Source organism: Caretta caretta, chromosome 1 (genome assembly GCF_965140235.1).
Source record: "Caretta caretta isolate rCarCar2 chromosome 1, rCarCar1.hap1, whole genome shotgun sequence".
NCBI classification, from domain to species: domain Eukaryota; kingdom Metazoa; phylum Chordata; order Testudines; family Cheloniidae; genus Caretta; species Caretta caretta.
In genome coordinates, this window is record NC_134206.1 from 120,789,892 (window position 1) to 120,810,284 (window position 20,393).

General features: G+C 42.3%; 2 protein-coding genes across 3 annotated transcripts in view; one reads left to right on the top strand and one right to left on the bottom strand.

Moving 5' to 3' along the window:
* The window catches only part of TMEM131 (transmembrane protein 131), a 185,657-nt gene that overhangs the window by 12,713 nt on the left and 152,551 nt on the right, over positions 1-20,393 (bottom strand). Inside the window, exons 32-36 of one of the 2 annotated variants that reach the window (XM_048858428.2) lie at positions 9,296-9,471; positions 7,990-8,117; positions 5,474-5,598; positions 5,143-5,301; positions 2,772-2,937 (exon numbers count right to left, since the gene is read on the bottom strand). In XM_048858428.2, the coding sequence (XP_048714385.1) occupies positions 2,772-2,937; positions 5,143-5,301; positions 5,474-5,598; positions 7,990-8,117; positions 9,296-9,471 (754 nt within the window). The remainder of the gene's footprint in view (positions 1-2,771; positions 2,938-5,142; positions 5,302-5,473; positions 5,599-7,989; positions 8,118-9,295; positions 9,472-20,393) is intronic. The other variant, XM_048858431.2, reaches the window with a different exon arrangement.
* Positions 12,130-19,148, top strand: LOC142070991 (uncharacterized). Its single transcript, XM_075125099.1, has 3 exons — positions 12,130-12,710; positions 13,099-13,558; positions 19,088-19,148. The coding sequence occupies exons 1-3, from the start codon at positions 12,131-12,133 to the stop codon at positions 19,146-19,148; spliced, it is 1,101 nt and encodes a 366-aa protein (XP_074981200.1). The 5' UTR covers position 12,130.

Consider the following 20,393-nt stretch of genomic DNA (forward strand, 5'->3'; position numbering starts at 1 on the left):
AGTAAACCTTTTATCTGCAGGGGGACATATGCCCAGCGAATGAAGACAAGCTCTGGATTCCTTCAAAGTATGCAGCAAATCATCTGTGGTGTCCCTGAACAACTTTAGACCATTGAAAAGGAGGTCCCTTACCATGTTGTGGACGTCACATGGAAATCCTGAGAAACTGCTCTTGTGGTAGATGTTCAATAAAAGCTAATCATTGTATAATTAACGTGACTGTAATTTTCCAGAATTGCCTGTGCCCCAAAAGGTCACAGGGAGTAATCTTTGAATGTTGTTGCCCATGACTGAAGAACTCAGCGGGGGTGGAACAACGGTGGGGGCAGGGGAAATAAAAACTCCCATCCCTCAGCTGGGACATAATACCTTTTGTTTGGTCTTTTAGTTGTTGGGGGTGGGGGAGCAGTAGCAGGAGTCTGCCAGACGGACTGGGTAGGTTCTATAAAATACTCGGCTTACAGGGAGGGCTCCCCGTGCTGATGACAATGTATGCAATATGTCAACCAATTTGTGCTGTATCTTCTGCACTACTTCTAATAGGAACTATCAGATCTTGAAACTGTCTGAAATAGTAAACATGAGATTTCAGCTTCATTCAGAGAGGAAGAAGAAATATTAGACTGTGGAGTAGCTTCCTTGTCAGGTCTCCATTCCTGGTCCTCGAATGTGTCATCCTGTCTTGGAGATTGTTGAGGAGGACCAGAAGCCCTCCACACAGCTAAAGCTGTCATCCATGCTCTCATCCTAATTACTGCAACATCTCTCTCTCTGGCCTTGAAAATATGCAGTCTTGCCTTACTGATATCCACTCAGAAGGCTGATTAAAGATGATATTAAGGGCCTGTTGCTTTGATTATGTCACCCTTCTCTTTGAATCTCTCCAGTGGCTCCCCCTGTTCATTCACACCAAACCTAAGCTTCTTGTCTTCATTTTCAAAGGTTTTCAAAGCCTATTCCCACGCTACTACCTATGACCTCTCATTCAGTATTGAAATGTTGACTCCTGCCTCTAGTCAGCAACTACCTCTACTGGCCACTTACATCTTCAGACTTTGTGCTTTCTTCCATACTGCACCTCACTCTTGGAGGAGCTCCCTGTAAATATCTGAAAAGCTACCTCATTATCCTCCTTCAAACTCTCCTTTGACATGATTGCCTACAAAAAATGTAATAGTTGGTTGATGTGTAGAGCCCACTGCCTATCAGGCTGACCAATGTGGTACCATTGTGTTCTTGTACTTGCCAGTCTGTCTCTCTGTATCCATTTGATATCTCATCTTATACTTAGATGCCACAAGACTGTATACTTAGGCTCTTCAAGGCAGGGACAGTTTTTGTTTTGTGTCTGTACAGCACCTAGCACAATGGAGTCCTGGTCCAGGACTAGTGCTCGTAGACATATGATAATAATTATTTTTAATTAACTACTTAGAATTACAACTTCCAGACAAACTAAATTTCAGAACACTGTTTAGCAGAGGACAGCATTATCCCATTTCAATAATTTTAATCCCCACAAAAACAAGCACATCTACCCAAACACACTGCAGGAAAATTTAAGCATCATACTGATTAAAAGCCACTGCCAATCCTCACTGAAATTAATGCAAGTCTTTCAGTTGATTTCAATGGGCACTGGATAAGGCCCTGAGTGCTCTTAAATGAGCAGACGACTGAGCCAGTGCTAACGGGATAAAATTTAACAAGCCTGTTTAGTTTTGCTACTCTAAGCTGGTAAGAAAGACTGTTGATATGCAGCCATATTTTAGCCATCAAATGTTGAGAAAAATCAAGTTACATCAATCTGAGCAGAAATGTCATACTTAAAAGATTAACTATGTTCTATAACTCAGTATTTCACTGTTCCCTAGATATACATTGCAAATATTGAGGTGAATTTATATAAGGGAAAAGTAAAAAATTTAAGAGAAGTCCCTGTATTTTAATGTTACTTAGTCTGAGTCTACAACAATAGGGATAGAGAATCTAACTTTAGTTGCTGAATTTTTAAATTTTATTTGTAAATATTTATTATTTTGATTCAGTAAAGATTATTAACTGTGCCCAGGAAGTAAAATATGTATATTTTTATACTTTAGGGCAGTAAGTTTTTCAAATTATAAGGAGGAATATTGAGATTACACCACTCAGTAGCAACAGAAAATGTTTTTATCAAAAGAAAATGCAGGAGGGAATCAATTTTTCATGGCTACATTGCTATCAGCATCAGTGGGGCTATAGAAATATAGCTTTATGGAAAAATGCAACACCATTCTAGCTTGTGTTTACCATTTCCCCTATATGCTTATAAGAACCTACAGCAGAACAGCACAAATTAGCAGAATTAGCTAATTCCATATAATCTATGCTTTTAAAAACAGATTATGTGCAATTGTTGACATTTGATTTGATAATCAGATGGTTAGGACATATAGGCGATTTATAACTATATTTCTAGTTTTTTCCACTAAATGTAAAGTTAAGATTAGCTAGAATTTTTATATCAGATTCCCAGTTATCTGTGTTACATGGAGGATCCCAAGCTTTCAAAAGCACTGCACAGATTTGAGATAATGTCTCTACCATTAAGAGTATTAAAAGGGAGAGAAAACACATTAAGAAATATACTTTACGGAAATATACTGGCGGGGGATGACTTAGATAACCTAACAGCTCTTTTTCCACCTCTAATTTGTATGTTTCTATGAGCTTCACATAATTGCAAAGACTGAAAACTTGCTTAACATGAGGTAGAGATTTCAACTTACTTGCTGTAACTGCTGTTCACAATACTACTATAAGTGCTCCGTGGCACAAAAGCTAGAGATGCAGGAGGAGGAGATGGAGAGGCAGGAGTTGGTGAGGTCTGTCGTTGTTTCAAGAAAGCATCTGCGTTGAGGGTTTGCAGAGACAGTTTATAAAGGTTGTCGGTAGCTGGGAAACCAAGGAAAAAAGGTCTCATAGTATTTCATTTCACCACATGGGCCACTCTTAAGGAGGTCTGTCATCCTTTCTGAAGTACTGTATCTCCTGCTCGTATTCTCATAGAAATGTTTACATCAAAATATATTCATGTAACAATATTTATGTATTAAATATTCATATCAAATTTTCAGAGAGAGAAAATGGAGAATTAAGTGAAATGAATATCAACCAATATAATGTCACAAAAAGCTGGGCTGAGGAAAGCTGTCTGGGAGTTGTACTGGTGACAGAACTTCAGCAAAAAGTAATTTTATTATAGCCTGTAATTCTCTGCTAATAAACTATCAAATCATGGTAGTGGCCTTCCACCCCGGAGTCTGTGTAGATTTCAGTCAGGTGAAAAAGCTGTTTATCATTTCTGCTAAAACACAAGGTGAACAAACTTCTGTGAAAATGAAGTTTTCCAACAGTTTTGCAAGTCAACCTGTCCCACAGTTCTAGTTCTCAGTGCTTTGTTTAAAAGCTTTGTTTTTAAAAAATCACGTATAGGTTAATAATGAATGCAGAAAAAACACAGCTAGATCCAGAACCAGATTTTGTCTACGACAGGAGGAGATTTCTGAACTGTCAGAGAAAAAACTGCTGCATACTGCAGCACATGAAGCCCATACTGATATAGTTGCTAATTAAAATTGCTGCAGGACTGCACATCAGACCTATATAGGAACGTGTTTGGCTGTATACCTTTGGAATAGTGAATTGGAGCAAAGGCAGCAGGTAGTTTATTTACAAAGCGAGTTAAAGCAGCATTTGAAAAGCATGGAATGGGTAGAGAAAGGTGTATCTTTAAACATGCCTCCATTTCCCCAATTAAAAATCTCCTATTTTCCTCCATTGTCTGTAGCCTTAGCATCACACTCGACCATAAACTGTTATCCTACCACATCATCTACATCTTACAATCATCACCTCTACACATCCCTGCCTTAGCTCCACCTCTGCTGAAATTTTCATCCATGCCAGTTAGCTCCTATCACACTGACCTTTTCCTATGGTCTTCATTAGTGCCTGCTCCCTCAATGCAGAATGCTGCTGCTTCTCTCTTACACACCTAGGAAGTGGAACCATGTCCACCCTACCTCTGGTCTCCACCTACACAGAACTAGAGCTCCCCATTATCTTCCAACGTTTTGTGACAAACTCTCAGGCCAGGGAAGATGACTATATAGGGGCAGGAAGGCAAAAACGAAAACCAGCAAATGCTACTATAATCACTATAAGAGGCATATGTTTATACCCAAAGCAATCTGTGCCAGCAGTGACAAAGATCTTCCTGAGAAAGTGGAGTCAAGCAGGAACTCTGCATTTCACAATTTTCTCCCTTCCACTCGTGGCATAAAGCCAGGTTTGATTGTTTCTCTGGTTTCTAGCCCTGCCCTGAAGTATCAGTCATCAGTTGGAACCAAACACAGCCCTCAAAGCCTGACTGAATAACAAATGATTGAGGTGTAGCATTTGGCTTCAAGTTGTCCCTGGTCCCACCAGAATACTCTCATCATGTATTATTCACATCTATAAGCAGTTTTGGGGTACAGCTTGGATGAAAGACTCAGGCAAAGCTGGTTTATACTGTAGGGAAGGGGAAGAAAATGGTAAAGCCTTTTTAGTAAGCGTTTTGGGAGAGGGACTGCTTTATTATGTCTGTACAGAACTGAGCATGAACTGGTCTTGGTCCTTACTGGGGGCTCTGCCTGCTACTGAAATGCAAGTACTAATAGTGAATAGTTTCGTCTAATAAATACTCTCTGGTTACTTCAGATATTCTCATTATTGCTTCCCTAGGATATACAAATTGTCTAGTTTTAACCTCAACTGCAATGGACCTGACAAAATAGAGCCCACATTTCAAAAGACTGGTGCATTCTGTTTTCAGACGATCAGCTACGTTAATATTCTTCCCATCATTGCCAATTCTCAGTTTTTGCACAATTCTGCCCACTGCTAAAGAACTGTGGAAAAATCAAGGTTCTACCCCTCATTTTCAGACCTCCACATTACCACTAGACATTGTCAAAATGGGGGCCACTACAGAAAAAATAGGAACAGGATTGTGTATGGCAGGCAGATGGGAAGATTTAAAGAAGAATCACAACGAACAGTCCTTGCTGTTTTGCAGAACACTGTAGTCTCCTGTTGTACAGTAACTGTACTTACAGCTGCCTGCTTTGTGAAGTGGCACCGAGTCCCACTCTGGTGGTGGAGAATCTTTTTCCCCTTCTGAACTGCTGGTATTGCCTAATTCCTGTCCAGAGCCACTGGGGAGAAATTTTGCTAGTACTGATGGCCTGCTGTCCATTAACTTATTGTTTGGACCTGTACAAAAAAACAGAGCAAGCCATAGCCGTTAAGAGATGCACTTCTTTCTCCTTGTGCAGAGATCTAGAAGCTAGAACTCTAAAAACTGAAAAATTAAGAAACCATTCGTGTAATTTAACAAAAATCCAAACCCCAAGATATTTGTTTAAGAGCAACTGGTATATTGTACCTCTTGTTTTCGGGAGGTTTCTTGATTTGGACCCATTTGTCAGCATGTGCTGAAGAGACATCTTGGATGAAAAGGTTTTGCGCTGTTTGTTTTCCAGTGGGGGAGTATATGGTAATTCCAAGGAACTAAAGTGAAAACATGAACACAGATTTATTCTTTGTTGCTGGGTGAAGTGTTGCAGAAGAGTTTCACTTATATACACGCCGTGTAGTTTTATATAAGTCTGGTCTTCTCTGACTTGCCTTATTACTCCCCTGCCTTTAGTCCATCCTGATTGCAGCTGCCAAGATCATCTATTCCTGTTGCTTTAAGTCTCCTCTTCTCTTTACATTTCTGCATTGGCCTTCCTTGTTTATGTCAAGCTTCTCCTCCCATTCAAAGTTCTCCATAACTGTAACTCTGCCTTTGTCTACATCTCTGTCCTCATCTCCTCCTACACCCCATTGCACTCTCATGCACCCAAATCCCTGGGTGCCTCATCACCCCATCTGTCTCCTGCTCCAAACTCAATCTTTATACCTTTTATGCTGCTGCCCATATACCTATAATGGCCTCTAAATTAACCCATAACTTCAAGAACCCACTGATTTTTTTCACACTGGAGCTTTCTGATGGTATAAAACTGTCACAGCTAGGTAGGTGATGAGCTGTGATTGCCCCTCTTCCCCTCTGTTCCTTTTTCTATTCTTACTAGCTCAAACATTCCTGCTACTCCCATCATCCCATCTTGACTCGCAGTTAAACATTAAAAAACAAAACTATTGCAACCAATAGCAAGTTCATTTGCCTGTATATTTTATTCTTGATCCCCAACCATTCAGACTGTAAGCTCTTCAGGGCAGGGGGGAGTCTCACCCAACACAATCCTCAGTATGGTCTTTGGATGCGGTCATAACGTTTATTAATAAATACCTGTCTATAATTTGGAAAGCAAACAAAATGTGATCATGGTAAAGGAAAGAGGGGAGACTACAATTAGCAGCATTTTCAGAAGCAGTCTGAAGGAAATCAGTGTATACACTCACTCTAGATTTCTGCTAGTCTAGTATTTATTTGCCACAACCCCCGGGGGAACACATAAATTAATATTCTGCGTTCCATCTATTATGCAATTCAGAGGCGTGGCATTTGTGATTTTATAAAACTCCCCAGTCAGCAGTGTCGGAAAGAAATGGGTGTAGTAAGACTAAACCTCTCTGTCAGCACAGATGATGCAGAGACACAGTAAAAATCATTCTAGCACCAGACAAGAGGAAGAAGTAGCCGTAGCCTTCCCAGATCACTGATCTGAGAATCTGATCCAAAAATTGTGAGTAGGGCCCTACCAAATTAACAGTGTTCAAAAAATGTGTTCCAGACTGTGAAATATGATCTCCCCAGTGAAATCTGGCACCCAGCTGTGGGTTCCTACACTGTGCAGGGCTCCAGCACTAGTCCCGGCCCAGGATTCAGACTTCCTCTTCCCCTGCAGGGGCTGCTTCGACCCACCTCTGGGATCTCCCCGGCTGTAGGAAGCTCCACAACTCCGGTTATCAATCACCCCATCCCTTTCCCCCTTCCCTGTGCAAGCAAGCTGCAGCTGGAGCTCTCTCTCTCTCTCTCTCACACACACACACACACACACACCCACCCCCCTCCAGCTGTCTCACACCCCACCCTGCGCGGGGAGGCTGCGGCTCCAGCTGTCAGCCTCTCCACTGGGGCAGGAAACTGCTGGGAAAAACAGGACCTATGGTAACCCTCCCCATCCCTTTCCCTCCCCCTCCCCTGTAACCCTCACTTCTGCGCTGCTTTGGTGATGGTACTGGCTTTAGAGATTGGCACCCAGCCAGCAGCCTTTGCTCTCTGGCTGCCCAGCTCCAAAGACAGTGCCCCCCCCCCGAAGCAGGGTAGAAGTGTGGATGACAATCCCTTGGTCCCCCTACAATAGCCTTGCAACCTCCCGAGCGCTTTTTGCGTCAGGACCCCTGTTACAACACCATAAAATTTCAGAGGTAAATATCTGAAAGCGTGAAACTGAGCAATTTAAAAAACCCCTGGCTGCGAAATTGGCCAAAATGGACCATGAATTTGGTCGGACGATAATTATAACACTCAATAGGAAAAATTCTGTAACTATAATTCCACCGAGAGTACCTCATATCAACCACAGGCGTGAACCATGTACTTTATTACGTAATTGCAATACTTGATGGAATGTTGGTCATATCTGTTTTTCTACATGAAGTTCATTACCAAAAGTGTCACATTATTGCAGTTGATTCACTGCTCAAGATTTAGCATGTATCTCAATGATGCACAGCATTCCTGTCAGATGATTCCTTACATTCATAAAACAGATATTCTCCAACAACAGGAAGGAAGACCATTAAGGTTAGCCGCTGCTACAGGTAGGTTTTTCTGAGCAGGCTGGCAGCCCAAAGACTTGAAGACCATAGAAAGCTCCACCTTCATATATTTCCCCTTCAAGCATAAAGCCTTCCTAACTAGGAGGAGATCCTTATAATTATGCTCACCTTGATCTCAAATCTGCTGGAATTTCTTTCTTGATATTTGATAGTTTTTTCCCTCTCTGTTTTATTTGGAATATTTCACCTTCATGCTTTTCTGGCATGGCTTGTTTTCCCTTTTGCTTTTCTGGTTCCTACAAAAGCCAACACACAGTAACACAGAAAACATTAAGAACAGTAACTGAAGGATCCTGCTTCAATAAAAACCAGAGAGAGAAAACGGCATCAGCAATAGTGAGCAATTTGCATAATGGATGATAACATTTCAACACTCAATAGTGACAATCCCCCTCCATCCCTAAAGTGAATTTAATGCCTATTAAAAAGTGGTTCACCTTCCTAGAGGATTTCAGTCTCTACTTATCCACAGAAATAGTACAGGATGGGCAGCAGCAATGCAAACTTCCTCAGATTACCCTACTAATGTGCTTCAAACCTGATTTTGGGGGGCCATTCTAGGAACATGAGGGTAGCTCCAACTCCATGTTCATTCAGACCTTTGGTGAGACTGTTAAAAAGGATGCTGGTTATGGACTTTGGACAGAGATGGACAACTCAGTTCATATAGTCACTGATCAGTCATCAGAGGATGGTAACTTTCTGTCATTGATGACCTGGGCTGCATTTGACAGACAACCAAAAACTGAAATGGTTCCATATCTCAACTAGATAGGATGCTTTTAAGCAAAGAAATAGCAAGTTCAAGCAACTTCACCATTTGAGTTATTTCCCCTCTCTCACTTTACAGAGCCTCTGTGCTTTATGACTAAGGTGATAAAATTACACTGTCAAATTAATGACTAATCATCTTGCAAAGCAAAACTGATCAAACCTAAATATTTTAACATGTATTTAACCAGTTTTGCTTTCAAAACAGCAAGTTTCTAGCTACAATAAATTCATCACATTAAAAACATGCCCAAATTTTGGCTTTCTATTCTCTCCAATTAGTTTTATTTTGATTTCACAATGCATGTTTTGAGACAAAACCATTATCATGACCATTTGACAAATATACCAGCGGTTGAGATGCTGCAGTTGATTACCTAGCATCATTTGGCCCCTGTGAGTGAAACAAAAAGCAATGCAAGCATGTTCTAATTCTCTTTTCTATAAAGGAAGAATCCCTTTATTTCTCAGAGAGATTTGGAAATAGGCTGCTTATTAGTATTCTTGGTATCAGCGAACACAGTATAAGTAGCAGCTCCCACTATAAATGAATGTGTGTCAAAAGCAAAGTCATGCTTTCTACTTAGGTGTGCCACTAGGTATCTGAGAAGAGTACCCTTCCCTCCCTTTAACAGTTCTGTACCTCCTTTAGGAGTGGTTCTGTGTCTGGATTGGAGGTTTCGGTGGTGGTTGAAGAACTGTCATCATCTGCCAAAGAATCTTTCAGCTCATCCTCCTGTGGCTTTCCCTTTCCTCTTCTCTCCTTTTCCTCCCTCTTCTTCTGTGGTTTAGATTTGCGCTGAAATGGTTTCCCTTTCCCTAGGAGATAAGGGCACTCCAGATTATTAGCAGCTGTGCTCCAAGACTGGGAGTTTTTTGCACCACTTTGTGCACTGAAAAACAATCCATCACTAAGCCTCCCAAGCTAGTTGCAGCTCTTAGTTCCAGGAGATTTGGACTACTGGAGCATTTTCATCTTCTCTCTCATACGGTGGTTAAAAGTGCAACTTCAGACTTTTGCTGATATGTCTTTATACCACTTCACTTCATCTATACAAGTCATGTCAAACCTAAAGAAATCTGACCAATACTAAGACTCTCACATTTATTCCCCCAGATACGATCAACATTACCCACCTTCTATAGAGACTGGCCACTTAGGCATACATAGCTCTCCTTTGTGACTCGTTGCTACAATGTGACTGGAATTCTGTTTGAATTCCTTAACTTTTAATATTAGAATTTCACCATGTAAGATTGATTTTGACATCAATCACTTTAGAAATCACTATGAAAGTTTTAGTACCTTAACAGACAAATGAGAAATGGAACTGCTCTGCAGACTTCAGTTGTTCATTTTTTGTGTTTGAGAACTACAGTAATTTGATGGAGGGTATTTACAAATATTACAAAGTTTCTATGAGAGGATCTAACAAGTATGCCAGGGGACACAGATTAAACAATCAGTCTTCAACATATTTCGTTCTCTCTGAGTTACATTATTTTAATACTTAAAATTTAGTTTTATGTCCTACATTTTAAGCCCCAAAGTTTTGGATGTTACTACAGGATAAAACAGGAAAAATGTATTAAAAAAATCCGTAGACTTATCTATAAAGTTAGTTGCAACAGTTAAGATCATCCACCAGTCTCTACAACAAATCTATATATAAACAGGAGCTAATTATATTTAAATATATTTATTTCTTTTTTGGTTTCTCTCAATTTCAGGTTGAAGGTGCCTGAGCTCAGGGAAATTTACTGGGGGGATAGGTTCAAAAGGAGCATCATCTATAGATCTACCAAAATCCTGCCAGAACTCTTGGTAGACAAAATACTATGGTATGTCTTGGACTCTTGGGAAAGGGAAATGAGTTAACATCATAAAGAGCATAAATATTGAGCAACTTGAGCAACAGGTGTGGGTTTGTTTGTTTGGTTTTAAACACCCTCATCTTGATCCATAGGCTTCTCTCAACATTACCTCTAATTATTCCCTTACTAATTTCTGCCAGCCATCCACTACAATACCATTTAATAAGATCTTCCTCAGATGCTGGCTTTAAGACTAAATGCATTCACTTATAAGCCATATTGTCTACACACTGCTGTTTTGTTTTTAATACTTTATTTGAGAGAAGACCAAATTCAGCTCTACTGTAAATGGGTGTAATTTCCATTGAGATTTGTGTCTGCTTATGTTGGAACTGAATCTGGTTCATAATGGTTGTTGCCATACTTAATTGTGTAAAACTTTTTGGAACAAAAGTTATAAGAAAGATACTACACAAAATAAGGTTCTGACCCTGCAGACACTTAGTTGTGAAGATAGCCCCGTTGTGGAAAGCTGTACTCACACAGTCTGTACCTATAAACTAAACTTCTATTTTTCTGGGTTTAAAAGTTAAAAATCAACACTGCATATATTCATTTTAAATCCACATATCGTCTGAGAAGTTATTGCTCCTAACATATTCTTCAGCATTAAACTGTAAAATAGTTAGTAGACACCTTCAGGAAATATATTAAAACATTTTTGCAAACCTAATGATTGACTTCTCCTCCTTCTAGATCTGGCTATTTATTATCACAATTGAGAAGGTTGTAAAAAAACCACAAAGTTACACATCAAGCAAGGTTCATTCTAGCTGCCAACAATGGTTGGAAGAAAACAGTCTACTTAAAAAAAATTGCATTTCTCTCAGGAAATTTCCCCCGCCTCTTGTTAAGATTAACTAAAAAATGAGAATTTTTTCTTCATGTCTGTACACAAAATTTTGTCGAAGGCACAAACTAACAAAGGACACATTTTAAATGTATTTTGATGCCTAAAGATCCATATAGGTGCTTCTGAAAATTCAGCTAGGTAGCTAACTGCATATTTAGACACCTAAATACTATTAAAAGCCTTGCTCACATTATCAGTATCTCCTGTTCAGGAAAACATTAATGTAAAAAATAGAAAAGTTCGTAGGGGAACTAAAGATCAGGTGTATATGAAACCACCTTGAATTTTTGTTTTTTAAAAGCAGATTTCAAGATAACCGTGCTTCTTTAACAGATGTAACAAGTCAATAGAGATTTCACTAATGTACAAGAGACCTTGTTAAATGGGTAACTTAGCCCTGGTCTACACTAGGACTTTAGATCGAATTTAGCAGCGTTAAATCGATTTAAACCTGCACCCGTCCACACAATGAAGCCCTTTATTTCGACTTAAAGGGCTCTTAAAATCGATTTCCTTACTCCACCCCTGACAAGTGGATTAGCGCTTAAATCGACGTTGCCGGCTCGAATTTGGGGTACTGTGGACACAATTCGATGGTATTGGCCTCCGGGAGCTATCCCAGAGTGCTCCATTCTGACCGCTCTGGACAGCGCTCTCAACTCAGATGCACTGGCCAGGTAGACAGGAAAAGAACCGCGAACTTTTGAATCTCATTTCCTGTTTGGCCAGCGTGGCAAGCTGCAGGTGACCATGCAGAGCTCATCAGCAGAGGTGACCATGATGGAGTCCCAGAATCGCAAAAGAGCTCCAGCATGGACTGAACGGGAGGTACGGGATCTGATCGCTGTTTGGGGAGAGGAATCCGTGCTATCAGAACTCCGTTCCAGTTTTCGAAATGCCAAAACCTTTCTGAAAATCTCCCAGGGCATGAAGGACAGAGGCCATAACAGGGACCCGAAGCAGTGCCGCGTGAAACTGAAGGAGCTGAGGCAAGCCTACCAGAAAACCAGAGAGGCGAACGGCCGCTCTGGGTCAGAGCCCCAAACATGCCGCTTCTATGATGAGCTGCATGCCATTTTAGGGGGTTCAGCCACCACTACCCCAGCCGTGTTGTTTGACTCCTTCAATGGAGATGGAGGCAATACAGAAGTAGGTTTTGGGGACGAAGAAGATGATGAGGAGGAGGTTGTAGATAGCTCACAGCAAGCAAGCGGAGAAACCGGTTTTCCCGACAGCCAGGAACTGTTTCTCACCCTAGACCTGGAGCCAGTACCCCCCGAACCCACCCAAGGCTGCCTCCTGGACTCAGCAGGCGGAGAAGGGACCTCTGGTGAGTGTACCTTTTAAAATGCTATACATGGTTTAAAAGCAAGCATGTGAAAGGATTACTTTGCCCTGGCATTTGCGGTTCTGCCTTTGCAAAAGGTTTCTGGGGAGGGCAGCCTTATTTCGTCCTTCATGGTAGGACACTTTACCACTCCAGGCCAGCAACACGTACTGGGGAATCACTGTAGAACAAAGCATTGCAGTGTATGTTTGCTGGCATTCAACCAAAATCCGTTCACGCGGTGGGAGGAGGCAAAATGCGACCTTGTAACGAAAGCACATGTGCTATGTATGTAATGTTAACTTTCAAGGTTTACCCTGAAAGAGTGTAGCCACTGTTTTATAAAATGTGTCTTTTTAAATACCGCTGTCCCTTTTTTTTTCTCCACCAGCTGCATGTGTTTCAATGATCACAGGATCTTCTCCTTCCCAGAGGCTAGTGAAGCTTAGAAAGAAAAAAAAACGCACTCGCGATGAAATGTTCTCCGAGCTCATGCTGTCCTCCCACACTGACAGAGCACAGACGAATGCGTGGAGGCAAATAATGTCAGAGTGCAGGAAAGCACAAAATGACCGGGAGGAGAGGTGGAGGGCTGAAGAGAGTAAGTGGCGGGCTGAAGAGAGTAAGTGGCGGGCTGAAGACAGGGCTGAAGCTCAAAGGTGGCGGCAGCGTGATGAGAGGAGGCAGGATTCAATGCTGAGGCTGCTGCAGGACCAAACCAGTATGCTCCAGTGTATGGTTGAGCTGCAGCAAAGGCAGCTGGAGCACAGACTGCCACTGCAGCCCCTCTGTAACCAACCGCCCTCCTCCCCAAGTTCCATAGCCTCCACACCCAGACGCCCAAGAACACGGTGGGGAGGCCTCCGGCCAACCAGCCACTCCCCCACAGAGGATTGCCCAAAAAAAAGAAGGCTGTCATTCAATAAATTTTAAAGTTGTAAACTTTTAAAGTGCTGTGCTTAAAGTGCTGTGTGGCATTTTCCTTCCCTCCTCCACCACCCCTCCTGGGATACCTTGGTAGTCATCCCCCTATTTGTGTGATGAATGAATAACGAATGCATGACTGTGAAGCAGCAATGACTTTATTGGCTCTGCAAGCAATGATTAAAGGGAGGAGGGGAGGGTGGTTAGCTTACAGGGAAGTAGAGTGAACCAAGGGGCGGGGGGGTTCATCAAGGAGAAACAAACAGAACTTTTACACCGTAGCCTGGCCAGTCATGAAACTGTTTTTCAAAGCTTCTCTGATGCGTACCGCGCCCTCCTGTGCTCTTCTAACCGCCCTGGTGTCTGGCTGCGCGTAACCAGCAGCCAGGCGATTTGCCTCAACCTCCCACCCCGCCATAAACGTCTCCCCCTTACTCTCACAGATATTGTGGAGCACACAGCAAGCAGTAATAACAGTGGGAATATTGGTTTCGCTGAGGTCTAAGCGAGTCAATAAACTGCGCCAGCGCGCCTTTAAACGTCCAAATGCACATTCTACCACCATTCTGCACTTGCTCAGCCTGTAGTTGAACAGCTCCTGACTACTGTCCAGGCTGCCTGTGTACGGCTTCATGAGCCATGGCATTAAGGGGTAGGCTGGGTCCCCAAGGATAACTATAGGCATTTCAACATCCCCAACAGTTATTTTCTGGTCTGGGAATAAAGTCCCTTCCTGCAGCTTTTGAAACAGACCAGAGTTCCTGAAGATGCGAGCATCATGCACCTTTCCCGGCCATCCCACGTTGATGTTGGTGAAACATCCCTTGTGATCCACCAGAGCTTGCAGCACTATTGAAAAGTACCCCTTGCGGTTTATGTACTCGGCGGCTTGGTGCTCCGGTGCCAAGATAGGGATATGGGTTCCATCTATAGCCCCACCACAGTTAGGGAATCCCATTGCAGCAAAGCCATCCACTATGACCTGCACATTTCCCAGGGTCACTACCCTTGATATCAGCAGATCTTTGATTGCGTGGGCTACTTGCATCACAGCAGCCCCCACAGTAGATTTGCCCACTCCAAATTGATTCCCAACTGACCGGTAGCTGTCTGGCGTTGCAAGCTTCCACAGGGCTATCGCCACTCGCTTCTCAACTGTGAGGGCTGCTCTCATCTTGGTATTCATGCGCTTCAGGACAGGGGAAAGCAAGTCACAAAGTTCCATGAAAGTGCCCTTACGCATGCGAAAGTTTCGTAGCCACTGGGAATCGTCCCAGACCTGCAACACTATGCGGTCCCACCAGTCTGTGCTTGTTTCCCGAGCCCAGAATCGGCGTTCCACAGCATGAACCTGCCCCATTAGCACCATGATGCATGCATTGGCAGGGCCCATGCTTTCAGAGAAATCTGTGTCCATGTCCTGATCACTCACGGGACCGCGCTGACGTCGCCTCCTCGCCCGGTATCGCGTTGCCATGTTCTGGTGCTGCATATACTGCTGAATAATGCGTGTGGTGGTTAATGTGCTCCTAATTGCCAAAGTGAGCTGAGCGGGCTCCATGCTTGCCGTGGTATGGCGTCCGCACAGAAAAAAGGCGCGGAACGATTGTCTGCCGTTGCTCTGACGGAGGGAGGGGCGACTGACGACACGGCTTACAGGGTTGGCTTCAGGGAGCTAAAATCAACAAAGGGGGTGCCTGTACATCAAGGAGTATTTCAGGCAGGACTGCACGGAGGGTTCCAGTAAGAAATGGTGCACCTAAGTTATCGTTGTTATTGGAACAAGGAGGTTAGCCTGGCCTCTGATTGATACATGGCTAGATTTACCTCGCTGCACCTTCTCTGTGAGTGACTGCAGTGTGACCTAGAGGAATGAGTCCCCTAGACAGGGGAGGAGGCAAATGAGTACAAAACAAATCTGGTCTATTTCTTGTTTTGACCCACTCCATCTATCTTTTACATCTTTGGCTGGCAGCAGACGGTGCAGAAGGACTGCATGCCATCCACATCTCATGGCTGCTTGGCAGAAGATGGTACAGTACGCCTGCTAGCCATCCCCATCTCTTGCCTGCCTGGCAGAAGATGGTGCAATACGACTGCTAGCAATCCTCATCTCTTGCCTGCCTGGCAGAAGATGGTACAGTACGACTGCTAGCAGTCCGTATCGCCTGCCTGCTCACCATAAGACGGTTCAATAGGACTGACTGCAGGACTAAAGAGAATGACCTGGTCAAGTCACTCCAAATTTAGTCCCTGCGCCCATGTCTGCCCAGGCGCTCCCAGCCGACGCGGCCAGGAGCACCTCGGACACGATGAGGACGACTACCAATCGTATTGCACCGTCTGCTGCCAGAAGGCAAGGGGTTGCTGCTACTGTGCAGCAAAGCCGTACCGCGTCTGCCAGCACCCAGGAGACATAGGGTGATGGTTACCTGAGCGGGCTCCATGCTTGCTGTGGTATGGCGTCTGCACAGGTAACTCAGGAAAAAAGGCGCGAAATGATTGTCTGCCCTTGCTTTCACGGAGGGAGGGAGGGAACGGGGGCCTGACGACACGTACCCAGAACCACCCGCGACAATGTTTTAGCCCCATCAGAGCGCTCCATTGTGACTGCTCTGGACAGCACTCTCAGATGCCCGATTGTTTGCCATTGCTCTGACGCTGGGAGGGGCGCTTACAGGGTTGGCTTCAGGGAGCTAAAATCAACAAAGGGGGTGGCTTTACATCAAGGAGTATTTCAGGCAGGACTTCACAGAGGGTTCCAATAAGAAATGGTGCACCTAAGTTATTGTCCTTATTGGAGCAAGAAGGTTAGCCTGGCCTCTGATTGATACATGGCTAGATTTACCTCGCTGCACCTTGACTGCAGTGTGATCTAGAAGAATGAGTCCCCTAGACAGGGGAGGGGGGGGAAGCAAATGAGTACAAAACAAATCTGGTCTATTTCTTGTTTTGACCCACTCCATCTATCTTTTACATCTTTGGCTGGCAGCAGACGGACTGCATGCCATCCACATCTCATGACTGCTCGGCAGAAGATGGTACAGCACGACTGCTAGCAGTCCGTATCGCCTGCCCGCTCACCATAAGACGGTTCAATAGGACTGACTGCAGGACTAAAGAGAATGACCTGGTCAAGTCACTCCAAATTTAGTCCCTGTGCCCATGTCTGCCCAGGCGCTCCTGATCGACCTCACAGAGGCGACCAGGAGCACCTCAGACATGACGATGACGGCTACCAGTCGTACTGTACCGTCTGCTGCCACAAGGCAAGGGGTTGCTGCTACTGTGTAGCAATGCCGTACCGCGTCTGCCAGCACCCAGGAGACATAGGGTGACGGTTACCTGAGCGGGCTCCATGCTTGCCATGGTATGGCGTCTGCACAGGTAACTCAGGAAAAAAGGCGCGAAATGATTGTCTGCCCTTGCTTTCACGGGGGGAGGGAGGGAACGGGAGGCTGACGATATGTACCCAGAACCACCCGCGACAATGTTTTAGCCCCATCAGGCATTGGGATCTCAACCCAGAATTCCAATGGGCAGCGGAGACTGCGGGAACTGTGGGATAGCTACCCACAGTGCAACGCTCCGGAAGTCGACGCTTGCCTCGGTACTGTGGAAGCGCTCCGCCGAGTTAATGCACTTAGAGCATTTACTGTGGGGACACACACACTCGAATTTATAAAACCGATTTCTAAAAAACCGACTTCTATAAATTCGACCTTATTCCGTAGTGTAGACATACCCTTAAGAGCTAGGTCAAATTTGGCCCAAAATTTAGGTTTGTAAAGACACACACACTTATCAAACCTTAAAGTAATTGATTTAAGACTTAAGAAACCTTAGATGACTTGAAATATTTTCATGAAATGAAAAACTGTTGAATGTAAACAATACTTTAACAAAAATAACCCTTGTACCGTTTGCTTCATTGTGTTAGGGCAGAAGAATCTGAAACTGAGAAAGTCTATTCACCAGATAAATGTTTAAAAATTCCATTCATTTTTATAGTAACTTATTAGAAGGGTAGGTAAGTATGCAATAGCCACGTCGGTCCCAGGATATTAGAGAGGTAATATCTTTTATTAAACCAACTTCTTATGGCTTATCCACTAACACCCCCTTTTTGTGCTACGACTGCAGAGGTGTTAACAGGCCACTATCTTGAATGGTCCCTTACAATATATAAGTAACAATTACTTATGCTAAACAATCTGTTCAACCTTGCATTTTTGCTGTGAAGTTGAGAGTTCCTTTGCCAGACCTGAAGAAGACCTCTGTGTGGCTTGAAAGCTTGTCTCTCACCAACAGAAGCTGGTACAATAAAAGATATTACCTCACCTACTTTCTCTCTCTAGGATAAGTAAGGAAATTTGTTTAATACGCACTTTCACTCTGATAATGCTCTCTAACATACTGTAAGGCACCTATAAAAGTCTGGTTTCTTTATAATGAGACTAATTTCTCTAGTTTGATTTTTTGTCATGTTAGTAACACCACATTCTGGATACAACAGTATTTGATCAATCCTACATAAAACATTTGAAAATCAAATATTCAAAAAGTTGCTGTCAAAATGCAGATTTCACACTAAAAAACCCAGTGAACTGTTAAAAAAAATAAATCAGGATTTCCCAAAGCAACACGTTTTCATGGGTGCTAACAAATGAGAATCTAGTCCTATCAACCTTAAGTGTCTGTTCTAACATTCCTAAGTTTTCACCTTCAGAGAAGTTCTATAATTTTAGGTGATGAAATTTCTCTTGGGTATACCTCTCAAAATTATACTTATGACAAATAAATTCCTGTATTTTTGCTTGTGCAATTTCATGTAACAATCAGACAAGATCCTGATAGTTCACAAACTTCAGACTTCTAGAGTGTACTATCTCTGAAGAACTAGTTTATAGACTGAGAAACAGCTGCTGTAAGACTTTACAGAAGTGATACTTCTTAGCTAGATACCATAGCACAAATTCTATTTCATAAGAGACTGATTATGCAAACATTTGGGTACATGCATAGTTACATGTACAACTGCTTGAAGAATCGGGCCCCAATTTTTTTAAATCCAAGTCCTAATGGATGAAGCAAGTATCTCAATAAAGAAATCTTTTTAAAAAAGTGTATGAGAGGGAGATCGGAAATGGACAAGTTTGATCATGTATTTGTGTAGACTTTTCTAAGGATGAAGGGCTTTTTATATATTTGTTGGTTTGGGAAGATGAAAATAATAAAACTGCTTGTCTGAAAGCAAAGGAGAAAAAAAGGCATCCAATATAGCCTCACTCCCAAGCAGAAACGACCAAGGCTACTAAAGGGATGCTTTCTATAGAAGTATAGACTTATCTGAAGGTATTTAGAATTAGGAAAAAGTTACAAGAGAAAAAATGAACATTCATTAGGATGAATAATGATTCATTAGGACTTACGTGAAATGTTCTAACTTCATTTAGACTTCTGCTGAAATTGTTAGACAACAAACTAGCAAGTGATTACACAGTGCATACTGCTTGAAAAATGGGTAAATAAAAACTTTATAACTGGCACTCGCAATATTTAGGAACAGCTATTTTCATCCTAAATATGTTAAGATAATCTTCCAACATACAAATTACTGAGAATTGTTCCAACCAGGAAACAGATATGAAAATGGTAGTTAAGTCATACGAGCCATTCATTTGCTAAAAGACACAACACTTTTGTTTCCAAGTCTTAAGAAATAAAAAGTATAGTCTCCATAGTTCCACTAGACCATGATACTGCTGAAATCCTAGATGGACCTCATTCATAAGCACAGCCAACACTTTGCATCCATCAGGAATATTTAATACCATCTGTCCATAACAGTGTTGTGTTACTAAGTTGTATTTTTTAATCATTACAAGTTAAAATTGCTTTATCTGTTGTGATTACACAGTCATTTTAAGGTTTCTAACCGTATCCTCTGATCTCTTCCCCCATCTACGTCCATCTTTAATGAATTTTATATAGCGTGTATGAAAGGCATCAGCAATATTCCATGTAAACCCTACTGCCTAAATGAGCTACCCCACCCCCCAAAAAACAACCAAAACCAAACCAAACCACCAAAAAGAATAGTAGATTTAAATTTGTAAGTAGGTTGACCCATCAGAGATGTGTATGTTAGACTCAACTGGCTAATTAGAAAACAGTTTTGGACAATCAGTGTAATCAAAAGCTACACTAATGAAATATTTACAGTATGAGAATAAATTTCTACTAATAATCTCAAAATTTGTTTTGAAAATTGTCTAAACTCAACACACATGATGTATGTATTTCAAGAGCATTTGAGAAATCAAAAGGTGCACATATAAACAACTCTACAGGCACCCTAGCTTCATACAGAGATTAACACACTTCATTTAAAAAAAAATCAAGCAGGTACCATTTATTAACTTGTCGACCTCCTAACATCAAGGATTTTCGGTCACAACTGCAAGTGCTTGGCATGAAGAATTCCATTCTGACAATACTATATTGATTCACTATGCTCCACTTTTCAGTTTTCATAATAAACTAGGGCAACCATCCCCCTTTCCGAAAACTAACTGGAGGCTAAAAGGACTGAAGCCAGAAGAACAGTAATTTAAAAAGATTTCTAAATATATACACTTCGGTTTTCAGTAAAAACCTATTTCATATAAAACTTGCAAAAGAAAGCATATCCAATGTTGAATGGACAATTCCAGTGTTATCAAGAGACAGAAAGGAAGTATATGAACTCTACTCAGGATC